At 49.0% G+C, this 18875-nt stretch overlaps 4 protein-coding genes across 4 annotated transcripts; 3 read left to right on the top strand and 1 right to left on the bottom strand.

The window, feature by feature from the left end:
- Nucleotides 1-860: 860 nt before the first annotated feature.
- Nucleotides 861-2374, top strand: mcsA (putative citrate synthase Cit1; the record flags this gene model as incomplete). The annotated part of the gene is made up of 3 exons (XM_056664994.1): nucleotides 861-908; nucleotides 961-2106; nucleotides 2171-2374. 3 exons carry the CDS (start codon nucleotides 861-863, stop codon nucleotides 2372-2374), a joined length of 1398 nt encoding a protein of 465 aa, XP_056524051.1.
- Nucleotides 2375-2663: 289 nt separating this feature from the next.
- Nucleotides 2664-4812, bottom strand: N7515_004249 (putative very-long-chain acyl-CoA synthetase family protein (CefD1); the record flags this gene model as incomplete). The annotated part of the gene is made up of 5 exons (XM_056664993.1): nucleotides 2664-2685; nucleotides 2755-3168; nucleotides 3232-4570; nucleotides 4622-4750; nucleotides 4803-4812. The coding sequence occupies 5 exons, from the start codon at nucleotides 4810-4812 to the stop codon at nucleotides 2664-2666; spliced, it is 1914 nt and encodes a 637-aa protein (XP_056524050.1).
- A 6411-nt stretch (nucleotides 4813-11223) lies between these two features.
- Nucleotides 11224-11683, top strand: N7515_004248 (uncharacterized protein; the record flags this gene model as incomplete). Its single annotated transcript, XM_056664992.1, has 2 exons — nucleotides 11224-11497; nucleotides 11526-11683. The coding sequence occupies 2 exons, from the start codon at nucleotides 11224-11226 to the stop codon at nucleotides 11681-11683; spliced, it is 432 nt and encodes a 143-aa protein (XP_056524049.1).
- Nucleotides 11684-16695: 5012 nt separating this feature from the next.
- Nucleotides 16696-17100, top strand: N7515_004247 (uncharacterized protein; the record flags this gene model as incomplete). Its single annotated transcript, XM_056664991.1, has 1 exon — nucleotides 16696-17100. The coding sequence occupies one exon, from the start codon at nucleotides 16696-16698 to the stop codon at nucleotides 17098-17100; it is 405 nt and encodes a 134-aa protein (XP_056524048.1).
- Between the last annotated feature and the right edge of the window lie 1775 nt (nucleotides 17101-18875).

The raw sequence follows: 18875 nt of genomic DNA, 5'->3' as shown, positions 1-18875 counted from the left end.
GGAGAGTGGTCTTGAAGAAGATGCAAAAACAATCTTCGCCATCGCCGATTGCTGACCCACCCGCACCAAATTTTTTTTTTAGCTGAGTCATCCACCGAGCGGGGCAATCCGGTGCCGCCCTGGGGAAATTCCAGAAAATCGACTAACCCGATTTGTCTGATTGGGTCACTGACATTTGTGCCTGATCTTTGATGCCTTGCTGCCTCAATATCTTGGCACTTCCCCTGGTGCCTTGAGATTATGGCAAATGCCTCAGGCCACATTCACACGTCATGAGAATCACAGGCCGACAGACCGAAAGTCAACTTTGTTCCGGGTAAATGGATCTTCCATTGAAAGCCTAAGACTGCCTTCACTGCTTCAGGGACAATCCCGGGGCCGATCTACGGAGTAAGCTGAGAACAGGACTGGATGATCTCCCTCAATCCGAGGGCCTTTTACCGACAAGATAAGAACATACATGTATAGATATTGTCTATTGTATAGGTACGATCAAGATTTAATAGGCAGATTACTCTATGAACATTCCTCAGGTACAAACCATGAAGCCATCCCAAACAACGTGATCTAAACAACGTGATTTCAGCCGGCCGCATCGGCCGCATGCAACCGCCCCGGGCCTCGGTAGACAAATACCCCTGCCCCCGCGTTCAACCGACTCGCTGGCTGAATATTCGGTCGATCATTAACTCACAAGTATCTTTTCTCTTCCTTTTCTCCTTCTGTGCCCTTCTATCATCACCAATTCCTCTCAACCTCGCTCAATCGCTGTTCAGCTTCATCCCCATTTTCCTCCCCGCAGTTCAACTCTCCCGCCCCCGCAAAATCCACCCCCGGACCCCATCAACACCGCACACAAAATGGCTCTCAGCTGGAGATCTGCCCGCCATGTCTCCAAGCTTGCTCAGGTGAGTCTAACTGGGGATCTTGCATGTCACATGGTTATCTGACTCTCTCCAGGCAACACGCCCTGCTCTTTCCGCGCGTCACTATGCGACCGCGGAGCCTGACCTGAAGGCCACCTTGAAGGAGGTCATTCCCGCTAAGCGGGAGCTCCTCCAGAAGGTGAAGGCCCAGGGCGATGAGGTGATTGGTGATGCCAAGGTCAGCAACGTCATCGGTGGCATGCGTGGCCTCAAGGCCATGCTCTGGGAGGGCTCCGTCCTCGACGCCGAAGAGGGAATTCGTTTCCACGGCAAGACCATCAAGGACTGCCAGAAGGAGTTGCCTAAGGGTACCACTGGAACTGAGATGCTGCCCGAGGCCATGTTCTGGCTATTGCTTACCGGCCAGGTGCCCTCCACCGGGCAGGTGCGTGCCTTCTCGCGCGAGCTGGCCGAGAAGTCGCACCTTCCCACCCACATTCTTGATCTGATCAAGTCTTTCCCCCCCAACATGCACCCCATGACCCAGCTTTCCATTGCCGTGGCAGCTCTGAACACCGAGTCCAAGTTCGCCAAGGCCTACGAGAAGGGTATCAACAAGGCCGAGTACTGGGAGCCTACCTTTGATGACAGCATCTCCCTTCTTGCCAAGATTCCCCGTGTCGCGGCACTCGTTTTCCGTCCCAACGAGATCGATGCCGTTGGTACCCAGAAGCTCGACGCCGCTCAGGATTGGTCACACAACTTCGCCGAGCTGCTCGGCAAGGGTGGCGCTGAGCACAGCGACTTCCACGATCTGCTCCGTCTTTACCTGGCTCTGCACGGTGACCACGAAGGTGGCAACGTCTCAGCCCACGCCACTCACCTGGTCGGCAGTGCTCTGAGCGATCCCTTCCTCAGCTACAGCGCTGGTCTCCTGGGTCTGGCTGGCCCTCTTCACGGTCTCGCCGCCCAGGAGGTCCTCCGCTGGGTCATTGCCATGCAGGACAAGATTGGAGTCAAGTTCACTGATGATGACGTTCGCAACTACCTCTGGGAGACCCTTAAGTCCGGTCGTGTGGTTCCTGGCTACGGTCACGGTGTCCTCCGCAAGCCCGATCCTCGTTTCGAGGCTCTGATGGACTTTGCCGCCACCCGTCCTGATGTGCAGGCCAACCCTGTGTTCCAGCTGGTCAAGAAGAACTCCGAGATTGCTCCTGGTGTCCTTACTGAGCACGGAAAGGTATGTTCCACGTCTCTCTTCATGTAATAAAGACTCGTTCGCTAACTTCACATGTTTCCCACAGACCAAGAACCCCCACCCCAACGTCGATGCCGCCAGCGGTGTTCTCTTCCACCACTACGGCTTCCAGCAGCCCCTCTACTACACTGTCACCTTCGGTGTCAGCCGCGCCCTTGGTCCCCTTGCCCAATTGATCTGGGATCGCGCCCTGGGCCTGCCCATTGAGCGCCCCAAGAGCATCAACCTCTTGGGCCTTGTCAAGAAATAGATCTGATATGGTAGCCTGGCGCGACCGTATCTCATCGTTCTTGGTGGATTCAATGAAATCAATGTGAAGCGAGCTTTGTGTCTTTTTATTATCGTCGTCTTCCTTAGTGAGACCTTCCTCATTCTCCATTTGATCTGATAACTGTGCAGTATATAGACTTCTTTTACAAAAGTCTGATCAATGAATCTAATTTCCAAGATTAAATTATATTCTACCTGAATGCAAACATGCGAATGATGGACATGAACACTATGTCCGAGTATATTATTGGTTCGCTAACGCTCAGCAATCAGAAGACGATGGAGTCCATGCTGGAACATAGAATATAGTTCAAATATGAAATATCTTTCAGTGACGGTCTACATCAACTCCCAACTCACAAGCGAGCATTCCCACTCGACAATTGCTCCCACTCCTTCTGTCCATACGGTGAATAAAACTGATCACCGGGAGCCATCCACATGAAAGTATCATCTTTACCCTCAGGGGCCTTGGTGCCGATCAACGAAGTATCGACGCCCTCAGCACGAAGTGGCACCTTGTTTTGCTTATGATTGTGGATATGGGTGGAATTCTCGACGATGCGAAGGAAGACCGGAACGGCATATTTGGGCAGCTTAGACCGTGCGTATGTTGCGAGAGCTTTATAGTCGAAGGTCTGGCGTGCTTCCGGGATGATCTGGATGGCTGCGCAGCCGGCGCGGCCCTCGTGATTAGGAAGACGAACACCATATACGTTGGCCTCGGCGATACCGGGGAACTGGCCTAGAACTTCTGAGACCTCGGCGGTGGCCCTATTCAAGACACACGTTCATTAGCTTGCTTCGGAGTTTCGCTTTAGAGGACCGTCAACTTACACGTTCTCACTCTTCCAGCGGAAAGTATCGCCAAGTCGGTCGAGGAAATACCATCGACCATCGCTCTGGCGGCGTAGAGCATCTCCTGATCGATAGTAAAGATCACCCTTCTTGAAGACATCCCGCAGGAACTTCTTGTTTGTTGCCTCGTCATTGTGCCAATATCCTTGGAAAGCATCCTCCCCCGGGACGTTGACAATGATTTCACCACCTTGGTCATATGGCGAGCGAATTGCAAATCCGGTCTTGGGATCCCGAAGGATATCACCTGTCTCTGGATCTATAGCAACGGGAACGAACACATTATGCAAGATGCCACGCATAAGCAGACCGTGGTGGCCCACACAGCCCGCTGTGAAAGGACCGCGGTTGTAGTTGAAGAGACCGAAGATGCCCTCTGTGCTGTTGAAGAACTCTCCCACTTCCGGCACGCCGAACCGTTCCCGGAACTTATCCCAGACATCCGGTCGAAGTCCATTGCCGTACATGCAGCGGACCTTGTGGTTGCGGTCTTCTGGTGACGGGGGCGGGGCGAGCAAGTAGCGAGCAGTCTCCCCAACATAGACAAAAATGGTAGATTCCGAGTCGCGCACATCTGACCAGAACCTGCTGACACTGAACTTGGGCGCGATCGCAATGCTCACACCCGCTACCAGACAAGCAATCATGCTGATTGCCGCAGTGCCATGGTACAAGGGCATACAGCTGTACCAGCGATCACCATTTGGACCAGGCTTGTCTCCCATCAGTTGAGGACGGATGTAAACAGTGGTATAGAGGCGGGACATGGTGAATGCGCAGCCCTTGGGCATACCGGTGGTACCGGAAGTGTATAGCAAGATAGCCGGGAACTCGCCAGTTACATGCTTGCTCAATTCCTTAGGTGGCAACGCTGTCGGGAAAGTGCGAATATGCGCCTTCAGGGTGTCATCCAGAGTCATAGGCTTCATTCCTAGACCAGTGATAGCATCCCAGCACTCTTCCACGCGGGCCCGGCAGCCGGCGTCTTCATCCACCAGGAGAATGGCTGCGCCACTGATCTTCAAGCAGTGCACCAAGGCATCGCCTGTGAGATTATAGTTGATTGCGGCGGGTGCACAACCAATGCTCCAGAGGGCAATCCATGCAATGATAAACTCAGCCCTATTTTGGAGGTAGACGGCGACAAGATCCCCTTTTTTCACACCCTGGGATAGATAGAAATGGGCATGCTGGCAGGCCTGATCCAAGATTTCTCGGTACGTATATGACTTCTCCCGAGTCCAGAGACAGACCATATCGGGGTATTGCTTCACCGTGGCCAGAAAGATGAACCATGGATTGCCTTTGTGTTGGCTGACTGGAGGGCTGTCAGTACTCAATTTCAAAGGTCATGGTAGTAGATCCATACCAGCAGTGGCATATTCGCGCTCGGATTTTCTCACAGCTAGCAAGCCGGAGATATCTTTCTGCAAGTGGAATTTAGCATTGAGATATGCTGCGACTGTAGTCCCACCCAGGAGGGCAGCGGCGGCAGTTGCTATAGAGCTATTAGTATTGTTTACTCCGCATACCTCCAGACTCGGACGTACCTAGATCCATCTTGCTCCCGGTCAATGATCCTTAGTTTTGTATGGACCACGTTGTATAAATGATTGAAGCGTTGGGGTGTGAGGACTGAGAGAGCAAGGAGCAAGGAGCAGAGCAGCTTAATGTTAATGAGCTTGCCCGTGAGGGGATCCCAGGGGATCTGGCTAATTGCCGCTAACCGACCTCGGTTCAAGATACTTCTCCGCACTTTGGAGATTAGCCTGCATAATTATGCATTGTTATGCACATTCACCTCTCATTTACGGCTCTTATATCCAATCATCTTTCTCAATAGTATTCCAGTGTCAATATCGATTTAAGGCGCCTGGATTTTCCTCCAACGGTGAAAATGCGGGGTGTCGAATTATACACAGTACTAGTAGACCTTGGTTGTCCTAGAGTTGATATGATTCGCTGGTCAACAGGGACATTTTCAGAGCGTAAACCAGTTCTGATGTACATTATTTACTCTGCTATATGCCCTATCTGTTCATCATCTCCTTCCAAGGTTGCCGGTGAGCGTATTCAGTCTCATCGAATTGTGGGAGATTTACTTGGCAATGACGGAAGATATGAAACTATGACATCTCCATGGCACAAGAGGCCATGATCCAATAACATACTGATACTATTATATGCACCAGGTACAATGTTAATTGACTCATAAGGTCTGAATATGTTGAGGGCTCAACTGTTTATATATTGGCACGGCGATGACCCAGTGAGCTAAAATTGGTTTAATATGAGGGAGTTGTCATTGGTGGAGATCTTTCAAGTGGGGCTGAATAAACATGCGTGGATCCACGGATGAGCGACATGATGAGCTGGTCAGGGGAGGTGGAAGGCGGAGATTGATTTGATGTAGGGAGACGGCAGAAAGAATTGAAATGGATTATGGAGTAAACGCTATGATAGCATGATAGGTGAAATCACATATACACCGGATTTTAGACCGAGCCAAATGGCTTTCCCTTTCCGCTTTAGTGCTCACCCCTTGCCGCCTTTTGCTCACTGAGTAAAACTGAGCACGTCCCTGAGTATTACATAATCATTAAACTTGCTCACTGAGCATCGCCTGATCATCACATAAGCCGGATGAACCCGCTCACTGAGCACGACCTGATTATTACATAAGCTCAAGGACTTGCTCACTGAGCGAGACCTGAGCACTCTGATTTGCTCACTGAGGAGCCTGATCCCCCTCACTGAGCGTGACCTGAGTACTCTGACTTGCTCACTGAGCGTCACCTGAGCAAAGTTGGAGAGCGGCTAAGTCAGCAGCTCACCTCAATAAAATGCACCACGCTAGCCCCATCCCAATGCAGTCGTTCATCCAGCAATCTTGACGGTCGTCCCCTCAATAAAAGGCTGGCGTCATATGGTTTGTAAATCCAATTTAGTGTTTTATTCTGATTCTTTTTCCCTCTTGATTCCTAACGGACTATCGGCTGCCGCCACTTGCTCCTAGGAACAAAGGAGTACGAATTCAGCTCTAGCGACCTGGACATTCGCAAAAATATTCTAGAGCGGTCATGCTACTGGATGATCTACCTGCCCATGACAGAATTTGTGGCCCCTCATTTACCTGGTATTCTAACTAGCACTTAGAAAATCCCTCATCATAACTAAATAAAGCCTAATAGGTCTTCCTAGGAGCTCCCAGACCCTCCGTGCCACGACAATATGATTGGTGAGATGAGTATAGATCCTAGGAGCTCAAGTGCTGGTGCCCATTGGAATTTGCGGGGACTGTGGCCGCTAATGCTGAGAGTCAAAGTATATAAAAGAAACACTGATCCCTCCTAGAGTGAACATATCCAAGTCCCAAGCATTTCTCCTCAAAACTGCTCATAAGTTCAAGCGACCGTCGGCATTCCGGGTCCTGTCTCTTTCCAGCCCCTCAGCCAGAGCAAAATCCTAACTATTGTGCGGATTTTCTGATGCTGCAAAGAAAACCGCCAACCTGGTAGATATCCAATTATTCCATCCGATTAGAGTTGCAAGACCATTTCTTGCATATTACTGAGCTCTGAATCTGTGATATATGGCCAAGACCTAATGGGAAGACGTAAGTGACTCTCACTATTCTACCAGGGGGAGCGCGAGAATTTGCAGGGGGCCTGTGGCTGACTGAATTTGGTAGCGTACAATCCATTGAGATTTGAGAGAGAACAGATCCTAGCTTGATCTTTCGGTCTGATTACACGTACTAAATGAGAATTGATCGGACGAGGGTGGAGCACAAACGCCGAGAGCATCAAAAAGGAACCCTCTATACCTGACAATCTCCAAGCTGCTCGCCGCTTTGCCTGGCGTGGGAAATAAGCTGAGTTTTGACCGAGAAACGAGACCGGGCTCACCGCTCCCACTCTTCACTGTACTGTTCGATCATGCTCCACGAAGCAATTCTCTGATGTGCCTGATTTCAGGACGAGATATTTGATCTTTCCTGGGTTACATATCACAAACACGTCGTTATGAACTCAGTGGCACCGTCATGGGACACAGGTGTACTTTCCTGTTTGTCGTGAAAGTTTTTGGAGGTTGCGGCTCAAGGTGACATAGCTCCATTCAATAAAGATCCACTTTACTTGCACGTGCTCTTTCTGTCATTTCCCGGACGCGAATGGTGTGCTTCACCCGATCCAACAATAGCCCTTCCACGCAAGTGAGTTTGATCCGCGACGCCCGTTCTTCTCCATCAAATGCCAGGCTGGACTTCATCTCGTATCCCTCGGGATGAATCACCGAACTTCTTGAACTACTACGATAACAAATATCCTTGGGACAGCAAACCGGTGGATTTGTATGGACAAGCTGCTACAAAAAGTGAGTTTGAGGACGATTCAACAATAGCCCCGTTGTCTGACCATTTCGGTAATCAGCTTACTCAAGGCTGTTCTAGGCTCGTATTCTATACAATTGCTCCCTGTTTACCGAGGTAAGGTAATTACAGAAATATTGCTCCATCTGCACAGCCACCGCTTAAAAACAGATAAGCCACAATACTCAAAGCACCTGTAATTTCCGAGATACATGAAACTGGTTGATTCTGTATGATACCATTATCGTATGGTGCCCGCTCCGACGTTGGCTAGCCATACTTCCTTTCGGAATTTGATACTTCGACGTGTTATTGGGATCTTCCGGAGCTCTGCATGGGAGGACCTTTTCTATCATATCTTTCATAACTAACATGGATATTCCATCTTGCGGGAAAGAGGACGTATGCCTCCTGATATCCGCTCGCCCATTTCCGCTGTACGCGCTACGCTGGTCGTTCGATTTACCTCAGGTGTTACATAACGGCTAGAGTCTCACTAGTCAGCCTCCAAGATGATTGTGCTGGTGGCTGATTACCTTCCAGCGCCATCGCGAAATACTGCTAATGCAATGATTCCTGCTGTGAAATTAACGACTCGGTATTCTTTTTAATCAACGACAGAAACGAGAGGTCAACACAACAGCCGGGTCTAACCAGGTTGTGATGAGTTATCGCGGAGCTGCTATCAGCCGCAAAGGTGGCGTGAATAAATTTGTTGAGGTGACATATATGAAGCCTACATTGTGCCCTGCCACTTCTTGTCGCGTTATCTCTAAGACTATACCCACGTACAGGTCGTCAACAGTCGTCGATGCTACTGGGGACAAGACAGCCAAAGATCACCGAGAGACGCGGTGGCTATTTTTTTTCAAAGGCTCAGATGCTCGCCATTGGGTGGAGTGCCGAATGTCCCTGCTGTTCTGCTACAGTACAAGTAAAACTGATGACACCCCGTCAAGGATGTCATCTTATGCACCTCCCAAGCTGTATGTTTGGGGAGCTACCACGACCAGCCCAAAGCAGTGGAGTTCAACTCTCACTTCCCGCGATACTCGCGTGTCGTGACCCAACTTGTCAACGGTATTCAGGATCTTTACCCGCGAAAAGAAAGTGATAGTTTTGGAGCCATGTGGGAAAACTAGGAATGAGCCAACAACGAAATGATTAAAGATAACTCAGGGTACACCTACCTTCGCCCGCGGAGATACCCTTGTTGTCAAGTCTTTGTCTTTGCTGTTGCTGTTGGCCATGTCCTGCCTTCTCATCCGCTACTTCGACATCGTCCTCCTCTGATACGCTGCCTCCCCTGTTCACGCCCTCTTCTGATTGCTGATGAAGTATTTGACACTTCAGATTAGTGTTGGCGGTTTATATCCTCACTTTAATCATTTCCAGTAGGTGGAAACTTATATTCGCAATAATAACAACGATTATGTGGTCATGATTTCTTTGCACTGTGAGGGCTACCACAAGACGGGATATATTGACTTCCTGATTGGTGATAGACAAAAGCAATTTTGCTCAACATAGCAGTGTCTAACCGGACGCTTCTTGTTTTGGTCCCAGATCCCACAACCCGGTCAACTATTACCCTGGAAAGTATGTGTAAAAGATACGTGGAGTGATTCCAGAGGGGATCCACTTGACATCCCCATTCGTCATCCGCCGATTAAATTATATATTAGACGCCCCTCACGAACTTCTCTCTGGGTAAAACAGGCCATGTGGACAATTTAACAAAATTTTAGCCCCACAAGGCTCGGATGGTCATATATCTTTCGTGCATCGACTTGACCATTGTGGGCAAAATATCGGAGGCTGGAACTATCCCTGACCACCAATTTAGTTCACCAATGCCGCTCACCGGGGCCACTAGGCTCGCTTACCCGGACGTCAGGAAGCACTTAACTCAACACAGTAGATAGAAGGCTCGCTGGCTAAGTGTTGTTGGACAATCCGCCGGATGATTCCACTTGACCGTTTGTTCTTGACCGTTTGTCTAGCAATAATTCCCTGAGCTCAGTATCTCCCGATATCATCAACTCAATAAGGTTTGAGTAATTTCACCCATTTCCACAACCAAGGGCCCCTCTCCCTGTCATTTTTCTGAGTGTACCTCTTCGGGGAAATAAAAGGAAAAATGAGAGAAAGAGAGAAGGTAATCTTAGTTAGCAGGTGACACGGCCGTTGAATATGGCCTATGCTTTCCCTATGTACCACGCCCCACCAGGTGTGACAGTAGGCAGTTCTTGCAAAAATAGTCCTATTCGACAAGATAACTAATCTAAGGAAAAGAAGAAGAGAGAAAGAAAAGAAAAGAAAGAAAACGAAAGAGGCGCGCAACAAAACAAGTCCCTCGTCCCTCCTCCTCCTGTCACATGACTTGAGTCGACTCACCGCCTGGATAGGCCTGGCAGAACCCACGTGTAGTGTCACATTTCCCCCCCCAAGATTCGCTCAGTCCCGTTGAGCGACTTTGCCATCATCCTGGTGCTCATCTGGGTACTCATCCTGCAGGGCGCAGTTTATCCAATGCTGCAATCTCGCTGGAGGGCCCGGTTGCTCGGGTATTTCTCATGGAATTCCTGCACCTTGTACGGCGCATTGCGTAGGTTTCCTGCAGGATACCAGGTGTTATCGATGTCATAGCCTTTCCATTTGACCTTGTACTGGAGTTTGCGGTAGTACAGGCGAGAATCCAAAACGTGGCCAAATTCCCATTCGTCTTCGCCGGCTACATTCACAGGAGGTTCCGGATCTTGAATCTGGCCGGTTAGGCCTGGTTTACTGGCCAGACGGAGCTTCTCCGGTGCGAAGACAGGGTGGATATCGTATTCCGGTGGCAGTCGTAATTCAAACGCATGGCCCACCTTTCTTATGATCTCGAACGGCCCAGCGGCTTTGTGGGAGAGCTTTTTGCTGGGCCTCTCCTGTCGTAGGCCTTGCAAGGTGAGATAAACGGAGTCGCCCACGTCAAAATTCACGCTCCTCCGGTGCCGATTGGCCTGGGTTCTCTGCCGGTCTTGTGCTTTAGCCATCTGCTCCTTCGCCGTTTCCCAGGCATCGTGTATGCGCTGGACGTAGTTCCTTGCTTCCACGGTTCCCGGCTGGTCCTGGGCAGTCGAGTCCTCCGAGTCTTGCCAGTCGAATGTCATTCTCGGTTCGTAACCTCTCGCGACGAAAAAAGGAGACATGCCAGTAGACGCTGATGGAAGGGAAGCAGCGGCAAGATTGATCATGGGCAACCACTCCGACCAGTCGTCTTGATGGTGGCTAACGTACGGTCGCAACCTCTGTGTGATGTACTGGTTTGTGATCTCAGTCTGCCCATCCGTTTGGGGGTGCCGAGCCGTCGATAGCTTCCTCTTAATTTGCAGGATACGACAGAACTCCTTCCAGAAATCAGAGACAAATTGTGGCCCTCTGTCAGATACCACGGAATCCGGGATACCACTCCATCGTAAGATATGCTTAACGAAGAGTTCCGCAGTACAATTCGCATTTACCAGGAGGGCGCCATTTCCGGCAACCCCCCACGTTTGGTTTAGCGACCGTCCCGTGCCGCCCTGTTCTGGTTTAGCATCACCTCATCGGGTATGATGTCTCGCGCTATCCCCCAAAGGGAACTGCCGCCAGTCGCCGCCCTCGGGAGCCCTCGTCAACTATATAGTCTAGACGGTGCGTCGCTCGACCACCTCTCTCTCCTTTCCCACGGCCGTACGTTCTCCTCAGCTCGCGAGCGCGGACGCCACTGCTCCGGTCCCCTGCATTTCGGAAATGACCGTTCCCACAAGGAGTACTTCGCCCCCTTCGCTCCCCACTCGTGTCACTGCGAAGTCGCAGGCATCCACCGACTGATTCGACATCCGCCGCGTGAGATACTGATCTTTCATAGATGTAGGCATGCGACGTGGCTCGCGAGGTGTCCTCGCCTGCCTGGGATTGGGCAGCAGATCATGTGATTCTCGGGCACCTTGCGACCGGGACAGTCCCGCCTTCCCCCTCACTATCAGTCTCGTCTTCAACAACACTTCCCTGACTGAAAATAAGTCTGATTGATCTGGAAGTCTTAAATATTCCCATTGCATCCGCATTTGCATTGGACAAATTTTTCGGCGTGCCAAGCTTAGCGCTTCAGGGCTTCCGCCTTCCAATCCTCCCAATGGAAATCATTTGTGATGCCCATAGCTTCCAGAAGACCGGCAAAGGGCCCAAAAATCCGTTCTCATCAGTAAGTAGTAACCGCAGCAAAATCGGAATCTGCGGATGAGTCGGCCACCTACCCAAGTTACTTTAGTCTAAACCGATAATGAGTAAATGGGGACTTGGCCCAGGTACAGCATGGATCAAAATCAATTTCACCACTTCTGTTCTCTTTGAATTGAACAAGGGTGGTGAATTGAGGGAGTAAGGAGGCTAAGCATAATTTAGTGCAGTTGATGCACCTATGACATTAAAAGTGATGTCCCGTTCGAAAGCAGCTAACGCCTTTTTTTGCGTGAAGCGGGTTTCCTGACCTAGTTTAGATCATTGTGGAGGCAATGGGTGACCCCAGTGAGGCATACGCAGTGAGTGTTCTTTACAGTACGTTCATGCTTGACTGACTCATATATCAAAGGGGGTTCTGCCCTCTTTCCGGCCATACTGCTTCCTGATGCTACTTTAGCTTCAAAAACCCAGAGATTCCGGTTGCAAATTCTTTTGGCCTGCTCAATCATGCATTGTACAAGACACTGCCTATACGACCACACGAACGCAAAACCTTCTGATTATATCTGTGGCATCCTGGAGCGAGACGTCCGCTAGTCCTGCTTCGATATTTGGCTGCCCATATTGGAAGAAAAACGTTCCCATTGATTAGCCCCGCTAAGCTAAAATGTACTTCAAACTATCAAAATCGATTTTCGCATTTCTCTTTTCCCTGAACATCGCCGCTGTGGCGCATGGAGCTACTACAGCCGATATGCTGAACTCTCGATCTGAAAATAAGTACCACATTGTGGTCTACCAAAACGACAGGTGCACCGGAGAGTCGATCTCATACTTGGGTGCTTCTGGGGAATGCAACACTGGACTGGGCAGTGGCGGTTCGGGACTTCAACTCTTAGCCTTGCAGAATGGCGGGGAGCTTGTCTTCTATGGTCAACCGGGATGTCCAGATAATGAACGAGTCGGCAGTTTCATCCACGACAACCAGACTGCCCTTGGCTGCAAGTCATTGAACGGAAATCCCTTGTCTTTCAAGTTTTTTGGCGCCAGAGGTTTCAGATAGCAGCTACTTTAGTCCGTCTCTTCAGGGAGCGATTGAAGACCCAGCCCACAAAGCTTTGCCGAGCAGAACTAGTTGACGGTAACTCTGAATCCTGGTTAAACTTTTTGTAAACTAAAGGTGTCTTTTTGGTCTCGAAAATGTTACAGTATGCTTTAGTCACAAACACAATGTTAAACAAAATGGTCTTAAACAAAATGGTCCTCAAGTGAGATTTCTTGATATTTGGCATTATAGTGATAGTAAACGATGAAGTGCATAGATTACGGAGTTTACATGTAATTTTGCAATATCGGCTATATGATTTTCTAATTTACAAGATGTGCAGCGTTGAGTGCCAATTAGGCCAGAAAACGACTGGGAAACCAAGCAATAATCGAGATCGTAGGATGCTAGTGACTGTGTTGATTGATTGGAAATTTGCATTTTGAGCAGCAATACAAATGGGAAGAACCGGATTCATCATTAAGTTGAATACGTATATCAGCCTGGAAATTGTTGGATTGTTGTTACTCATTCCTCGTATCTATCTGGTAACGAAGACATACCCTTGATTCGCTTATCCCCTTTGCTCACCCAAACCCAATATCTCTTGCTCCCCTCATTATCTTGCTGCAACGCTTCCATATGTTCTCGTATCTTCCTACGGAATCCTCTTATCTTCGCTTAGCGGTATGGTCTTTACCCTTCAAATTCTACCCATTAACTTAGTTACATTAACTTAGTTAATGCAATCACACTCCAGGAAAAGTCGCCATGTCCTTGATTAGGTATCTCTTCCATGCGCCGTATCCGAGAATATCAGATTGTTTCTACCAGAGAGCAATTCGGGGGGCAAGATCAAGATAAACTTGCTAGCGTCGTACTTTGGTGCGGAACTGAGTTTGAGAGGGCAGAGTAATGCTTAGCGTAAGAATCTACTCTGCGGGCCATGCTACGAAAGATATGGAAGATTCACGTCTGTCTGTAGGAAATTACCAACCCTTGAAGATGAAGGAAAATCAACGTATTTTAGTGCTCAAGAGAAGGATGTGATCTATCCCTTTCGTCGCAGGTTTTGGAAGGGCACTAAGAGCTATCACATGGTTGGGCCGCAGCAGAGGGAGGGGCCAGGCTGATTCAGAACCGCTTGGCGGATAGCTCTGTACTTTGTCTAGTAAAGATCAACCGACATGTGATCAAAGCCGTTATCTAATAGTCTCTACCTATTTCGCCCCTTTCTCTCTCTCTCTTCTTCCCCCTCTCTCTCTCGTGTGTGTGTTTAACGCCGCTGGAAGGGGGATCGGGTGCTTGAGGTGACTTCACGCGACCGGCCATTTGCTTTTTTCAAATAAATACTTTCTGTGCCCGTGAAGTCTGGCTGGCGCATCCCCTAGGTCACTGGTCTATTCATAAGACGCATAACATTAGAAATTTTGACATTCGCCATGTTGTCGGGTTTATTAATCAATGGGTATTCAACCAGTGGGTGCCTGGTGCCAGTGGTGCATAAAGCTAACACCAAGACCCTGTTTTTGCGAGGAACCATGCCATCTCGCCCAACGCAATAGCGTTTCTGTATCGTCGAGATCGCAAAGGCCAATATGATCCCGGGAGACGTCCCACAAAGAATATCGGTGCAAGCATGAGATCAACATGTATATGCAAAGCATCCAGCGCAGCGCGAAGACTCTCTGCTAGAGTTTTCTGTGAGCGCTGGTCACATCTCGATGAAGATGCCATCTAGTAGATGCGCTCAGACGAATGTAATCGAAGGTCACAAGATGACAGCCGTCGCCCTACTTTGGAGTCGACTGCGGTAGGGTCCGTTAGGTAGTTGAATTCGATATTTGTTCGCAGATTCTCCCTTGGCGGGTAACTCGGTTCTCTCGGATCTGCTGCATTCTACCTCGGATGGCAGCCGCGCTTCGGGAGTGCACGCGGTCGCTTCGATCAAGGTCACGCTGACTTAGAGCAGAGATGAGCTGAACGATTATGATGCCTTGGGCAGTTTTCTCCTTGAACCTTAACTCCCAATAGTGAGATTTTACTTGAGAAAGCATCTCAAGGCACTCACTCTTGTCCATATCGGGGAACCCAGTGATGTGAAAGCATCTTTGTTCGGGAATAAATGATAAAGGCATTGTTTGATTGCGAGCGTACAGTTTCTTCGATAGTTCATTAAGCATTGACTGGCCAATTTCACCGTCCATATCTCTTATATTCGGAGCGGGTCTCTTCATACTGAGGTACTGTCATGTGCACTATGTCAAATTGGAACTGATGCGAGGAGGGCAGAATAGAGTGTCTGGTCCCGAAGGGACAAGCTGGCCTTTTTATGCGTCCAAGAAGACGGAAAGAACAGGCAGAATCCTTGGGATCCCGGGATCCCAGGCACTGCAAACTAATGAAACACCTTAAGGTGGTATAATCACGTGGTTGGAGGTTCCGTATATTTGCACAACCTTCCCCACCCCCATACCTATGTTCTCATAACCCGTTTTCCTCTGATTTTCGCGGAGTGGATGGGTATCGTCAACCACGGAAAACTCTGCGGCCCGACCCCTATTCACCCCACGCGGATTCTTTTGGCTTCCCCTTCACAAGATAAGAGGGTACTGACACCGGACATCACGAGAAGGTAGAAGTCCATCGTCCTAACTGCTTGAAGAGAGTAGTTATCTGGCGTGCTCGCCAGGGGCCGTCGACATGGGTAGAATTCGAAAACAGGTTACCCCATGGACGCACACGGCTTTCTTTCCCGGCGCCCCACTAAGATCGCGCTAAGCTGAATTCGGGCCATGGAAAAGTCCCCGTCTTTTTTTTTCGATGTACAGTGGCGTTCGTTTAGTTTGAAAACCCCCTATGGATTACATAACGTTGACTAACTAGATCTGGCATGAAGGTGTCATTCAAGCCTGTGAAACGCCCAATTACATTATTAAGCCAACCCTACCGCAAAGTTCCATTACGAGGTCCAGTCACGGGCCAAAAACCGATGTGGCCACCAGCGTGGTCATCTCAGTTTGGTTGGACTTTGCGGGGCACGAGGCTGAATTGCCCCACGGCCCCCTCAAGTAAATCCGGTAGAACAACTGTTTATGATGTCATTATCATGCACAGTCACCGACGCCGTTTATGAGATCGTAATGAGTCGTTCCACTGTGGTTTAGTGCTTCGAATTAGCGGCCTCTTGGTGGCTATCGCAGGCTGGGCAGTCAAGCATGAATGTACAATCTCTGCCTTAATCTTCATGCTGACTAGCGTATGACTGTGCATTAGGTCTGGCATCGAAGGAGCGACGTGTCCGGGTATAAGAGCGTCGAGATTCATGGTTTTGTTGGCGCATTCATTTTCATTAAGGTCAATCATACTCGGACAAGTGGGTAAGTTTCCTTGGCATTATGCCTTATCGTCACATTTGCCACCACCGCCCCTAGCATCAAACATTTAACGGTTGCCCCATCCCCAATACATCTACTGTCGGGTTCTTTCGACTACCTTTCTTCATATTCAATTTATTCAATTTCCGTTTCTTACACAAAATGCAAAGGCAGATCGCTGGAACGCTAGACGTTCGTTTTGTTGATCGTATCCAACAAGATATCCTTGAGCATCGAAACGACAAAGAATACGACATCTTGTACTTGACCCCAGTACCTGATTCAAATCACGATTTTCGTGTGCGCATCGAGGATTTTCGAAATCTCGATTTCGACCACTCTGATCAGTGGTCTCAACGTTTCAGAACCGCTTACGCCCATATCAACCAGCGTCACCCTCTTGGAGTGCCGTTTATCGTCAGTCAAGTCTGCAAATCAGGATGTACTCGGGATCATTCCAGAAACTAGCCGTCGGCTTCTTCCTAAGTGCCGCTCTGGTGCAAGGAGCGTCTATTCCATGCGTCGACCAGCGTAGCAACACCAGTGCTTTGGATACTCGAGCTGGAAACGATTACCGCATCGCAGTCTTTCAGAATGGTCAATGTACCGGCGAGGCTATCCCTTACTCTGGTGATGACGAAGATTGCCACAATGGTCTCGGCGCCGGCGGTGCCGGACTCCAACTCTTGGCTCTAGATGCTGACGGCATGCTTGTTTTCTATGGTGCGGCTGATTGCCCCGCTGGCCAAGAGGTCGACACCTTCAATCCAAATGACGACCAGACCGGAACGGACTGCAAGCCTTTGAACGGAAACCCTGTTTCGTTCCAGTTTATCAAGGTTTGAAGCATTCAAGCTCCTTTGTTGTCTCAATTGGTATGGGAATACGAGACAAGGCAAATCTATGTACCCAGAGCTTTTTTGCAGATTATTGAATTAGTTCCGTTCCTATCCGCAGCTGTGTCAGCCTTTCAAGACGTGGGTGAAGTGGTGACAGGCTTTCTATCAAATCACGAATAGAAACTAATGTTAGGTTGGAATGGAAATGCTGTATTCCGCAGAGAGTCTAATAGCTTCTAGATATTGGTGATGAGAAGGCTGTAAAGCGCTGAAGATAGTAGTGTATAGAAGTTCCTTATAAAGTTTATATAGCATAAACCTAAACGGTCGTTCTAGAATTGATAATGGTGTATTCATACAATAGGTAATGATTATTAACGGTATATATCAACATGAATTAGTGTCCTCTTGAGTACGGACCGAGAAACAAGGCGCGAGGGTCTGATAAGTCCATTATATTCTCGCATATCACGCTAATCTGTGAGGGGTCAGGGTAAATAATGTCATCCATCCATTGTGTATTATCTGGGGGCCAGGAACGCCTCGACCGGCACGCGCAAGTCAAGAATTCCTGGGGAAGATAAATATCAAGCACAGAATCCAGGTCTACACCAGGGTCCGAATTGCATCGGATGCGGCTGATGATTGAGCTTTTTGATTGGTAAAACGGTGCCTCTCTATTATCACTCCTACTCTAAAATGACCCAAGATTTTCTACCTGCTATGGGCGGAATTGCCAGAAACGAAACATGAGCGCGATCGTTATTCGAACATTCATTAGGCAAATTGGCGAGATTGTAGTTGTTTATTGATATTTTCGAACTATAGGAGGTAGATGGTGGACAGATGATACCGCGCGAACAGGTCTCGCAACTTTCCTATCCAAAGGTGATCCAAGCCTCATCTCAGGGGCTGCAAAATTATGACGTTCAAAGGCGTGTGACCCTACCAGGGAATATTGCGTAATCTTTTGGGTCTCCGATCCATGCCGAACCAAAATCGTGGTTTCCACCAATCGCACTGGGCACTACAATTGGGGACCAGCAATATGGGGCCAGATGTGGAGAGTAACGTGACTGACCTCATATCAAACGTAACATTATAATTCGTCCATGCTCTAGGATCAAGACACAGTAATACAGTAAATATTAATGAGTCAAGTTCTTGTCAAAGCGTGGTTTGCGATTCAGGCCTTCGAATGGTGAAAAGCTGCGGCCGTAAGGGCAACTAACAACAAACACGTCGCACTTGCACTGGCACAATTGCCCGCCCTTAATGGCCCAAACTTGAAAGATGGGGCTAGTCTATAATCGGTTGGCCAAGATGTTGATCCCTCATCAGGACCTGGTTTGTATGTGACGTCGTATCACACCAGATTGGTCAGGTCCTGCATTTTTCATCGTAGGGCCGCGGGTGGACGAGGTACTAATTTCCATGCGGATCTGTCCACGGGGTGATCGTCCATGCTTGCCCGGGTGAAGAAAAAGGTACCAATTACCAATGGTTCCTGTGCTTTGGCTTCGTACACCGAGACTTCCCACTCATAGCTCCTTGAAAAGGATTCATTGCGTCGAGTGGAAGTAACGGTGCTTGTTAATGAAGTGAGTATTAGGTGCTCCAATAGCACCTCCCCCGAAGAATTCAGCAAGGGAATCCTTCTTAGAATAGGTTTCTCCCGCCTTTAGCTCAGGAAAGTACTAACCACTGTACGTTCTCCTCATTGCTCGGCCATCCGCGCTGCGCAGCATAGAATTCGCTCCGGTCAAATTCGAACAAAAAAC

The sequence above is a fragment of the Penicillium bovifimosum genome, assembly GCF_028826915.1.
Source record: "Penicillium bovifimosum strain IBT 22155 chromosome Unknown utg000003l_segment0_segment0, whole genome shotgun sequence".
NCBI lineage: Eukaryota > Fungi > Ascomycota > Eurotiomycetes > Eurotiales > Aspergillaceae > Penicillium > Penicillium bovifimosum.
Note: the sequence above shows the minus strand (reverse complement) of the source record. Positions and strands in the feature narration are given on the sequence as shown.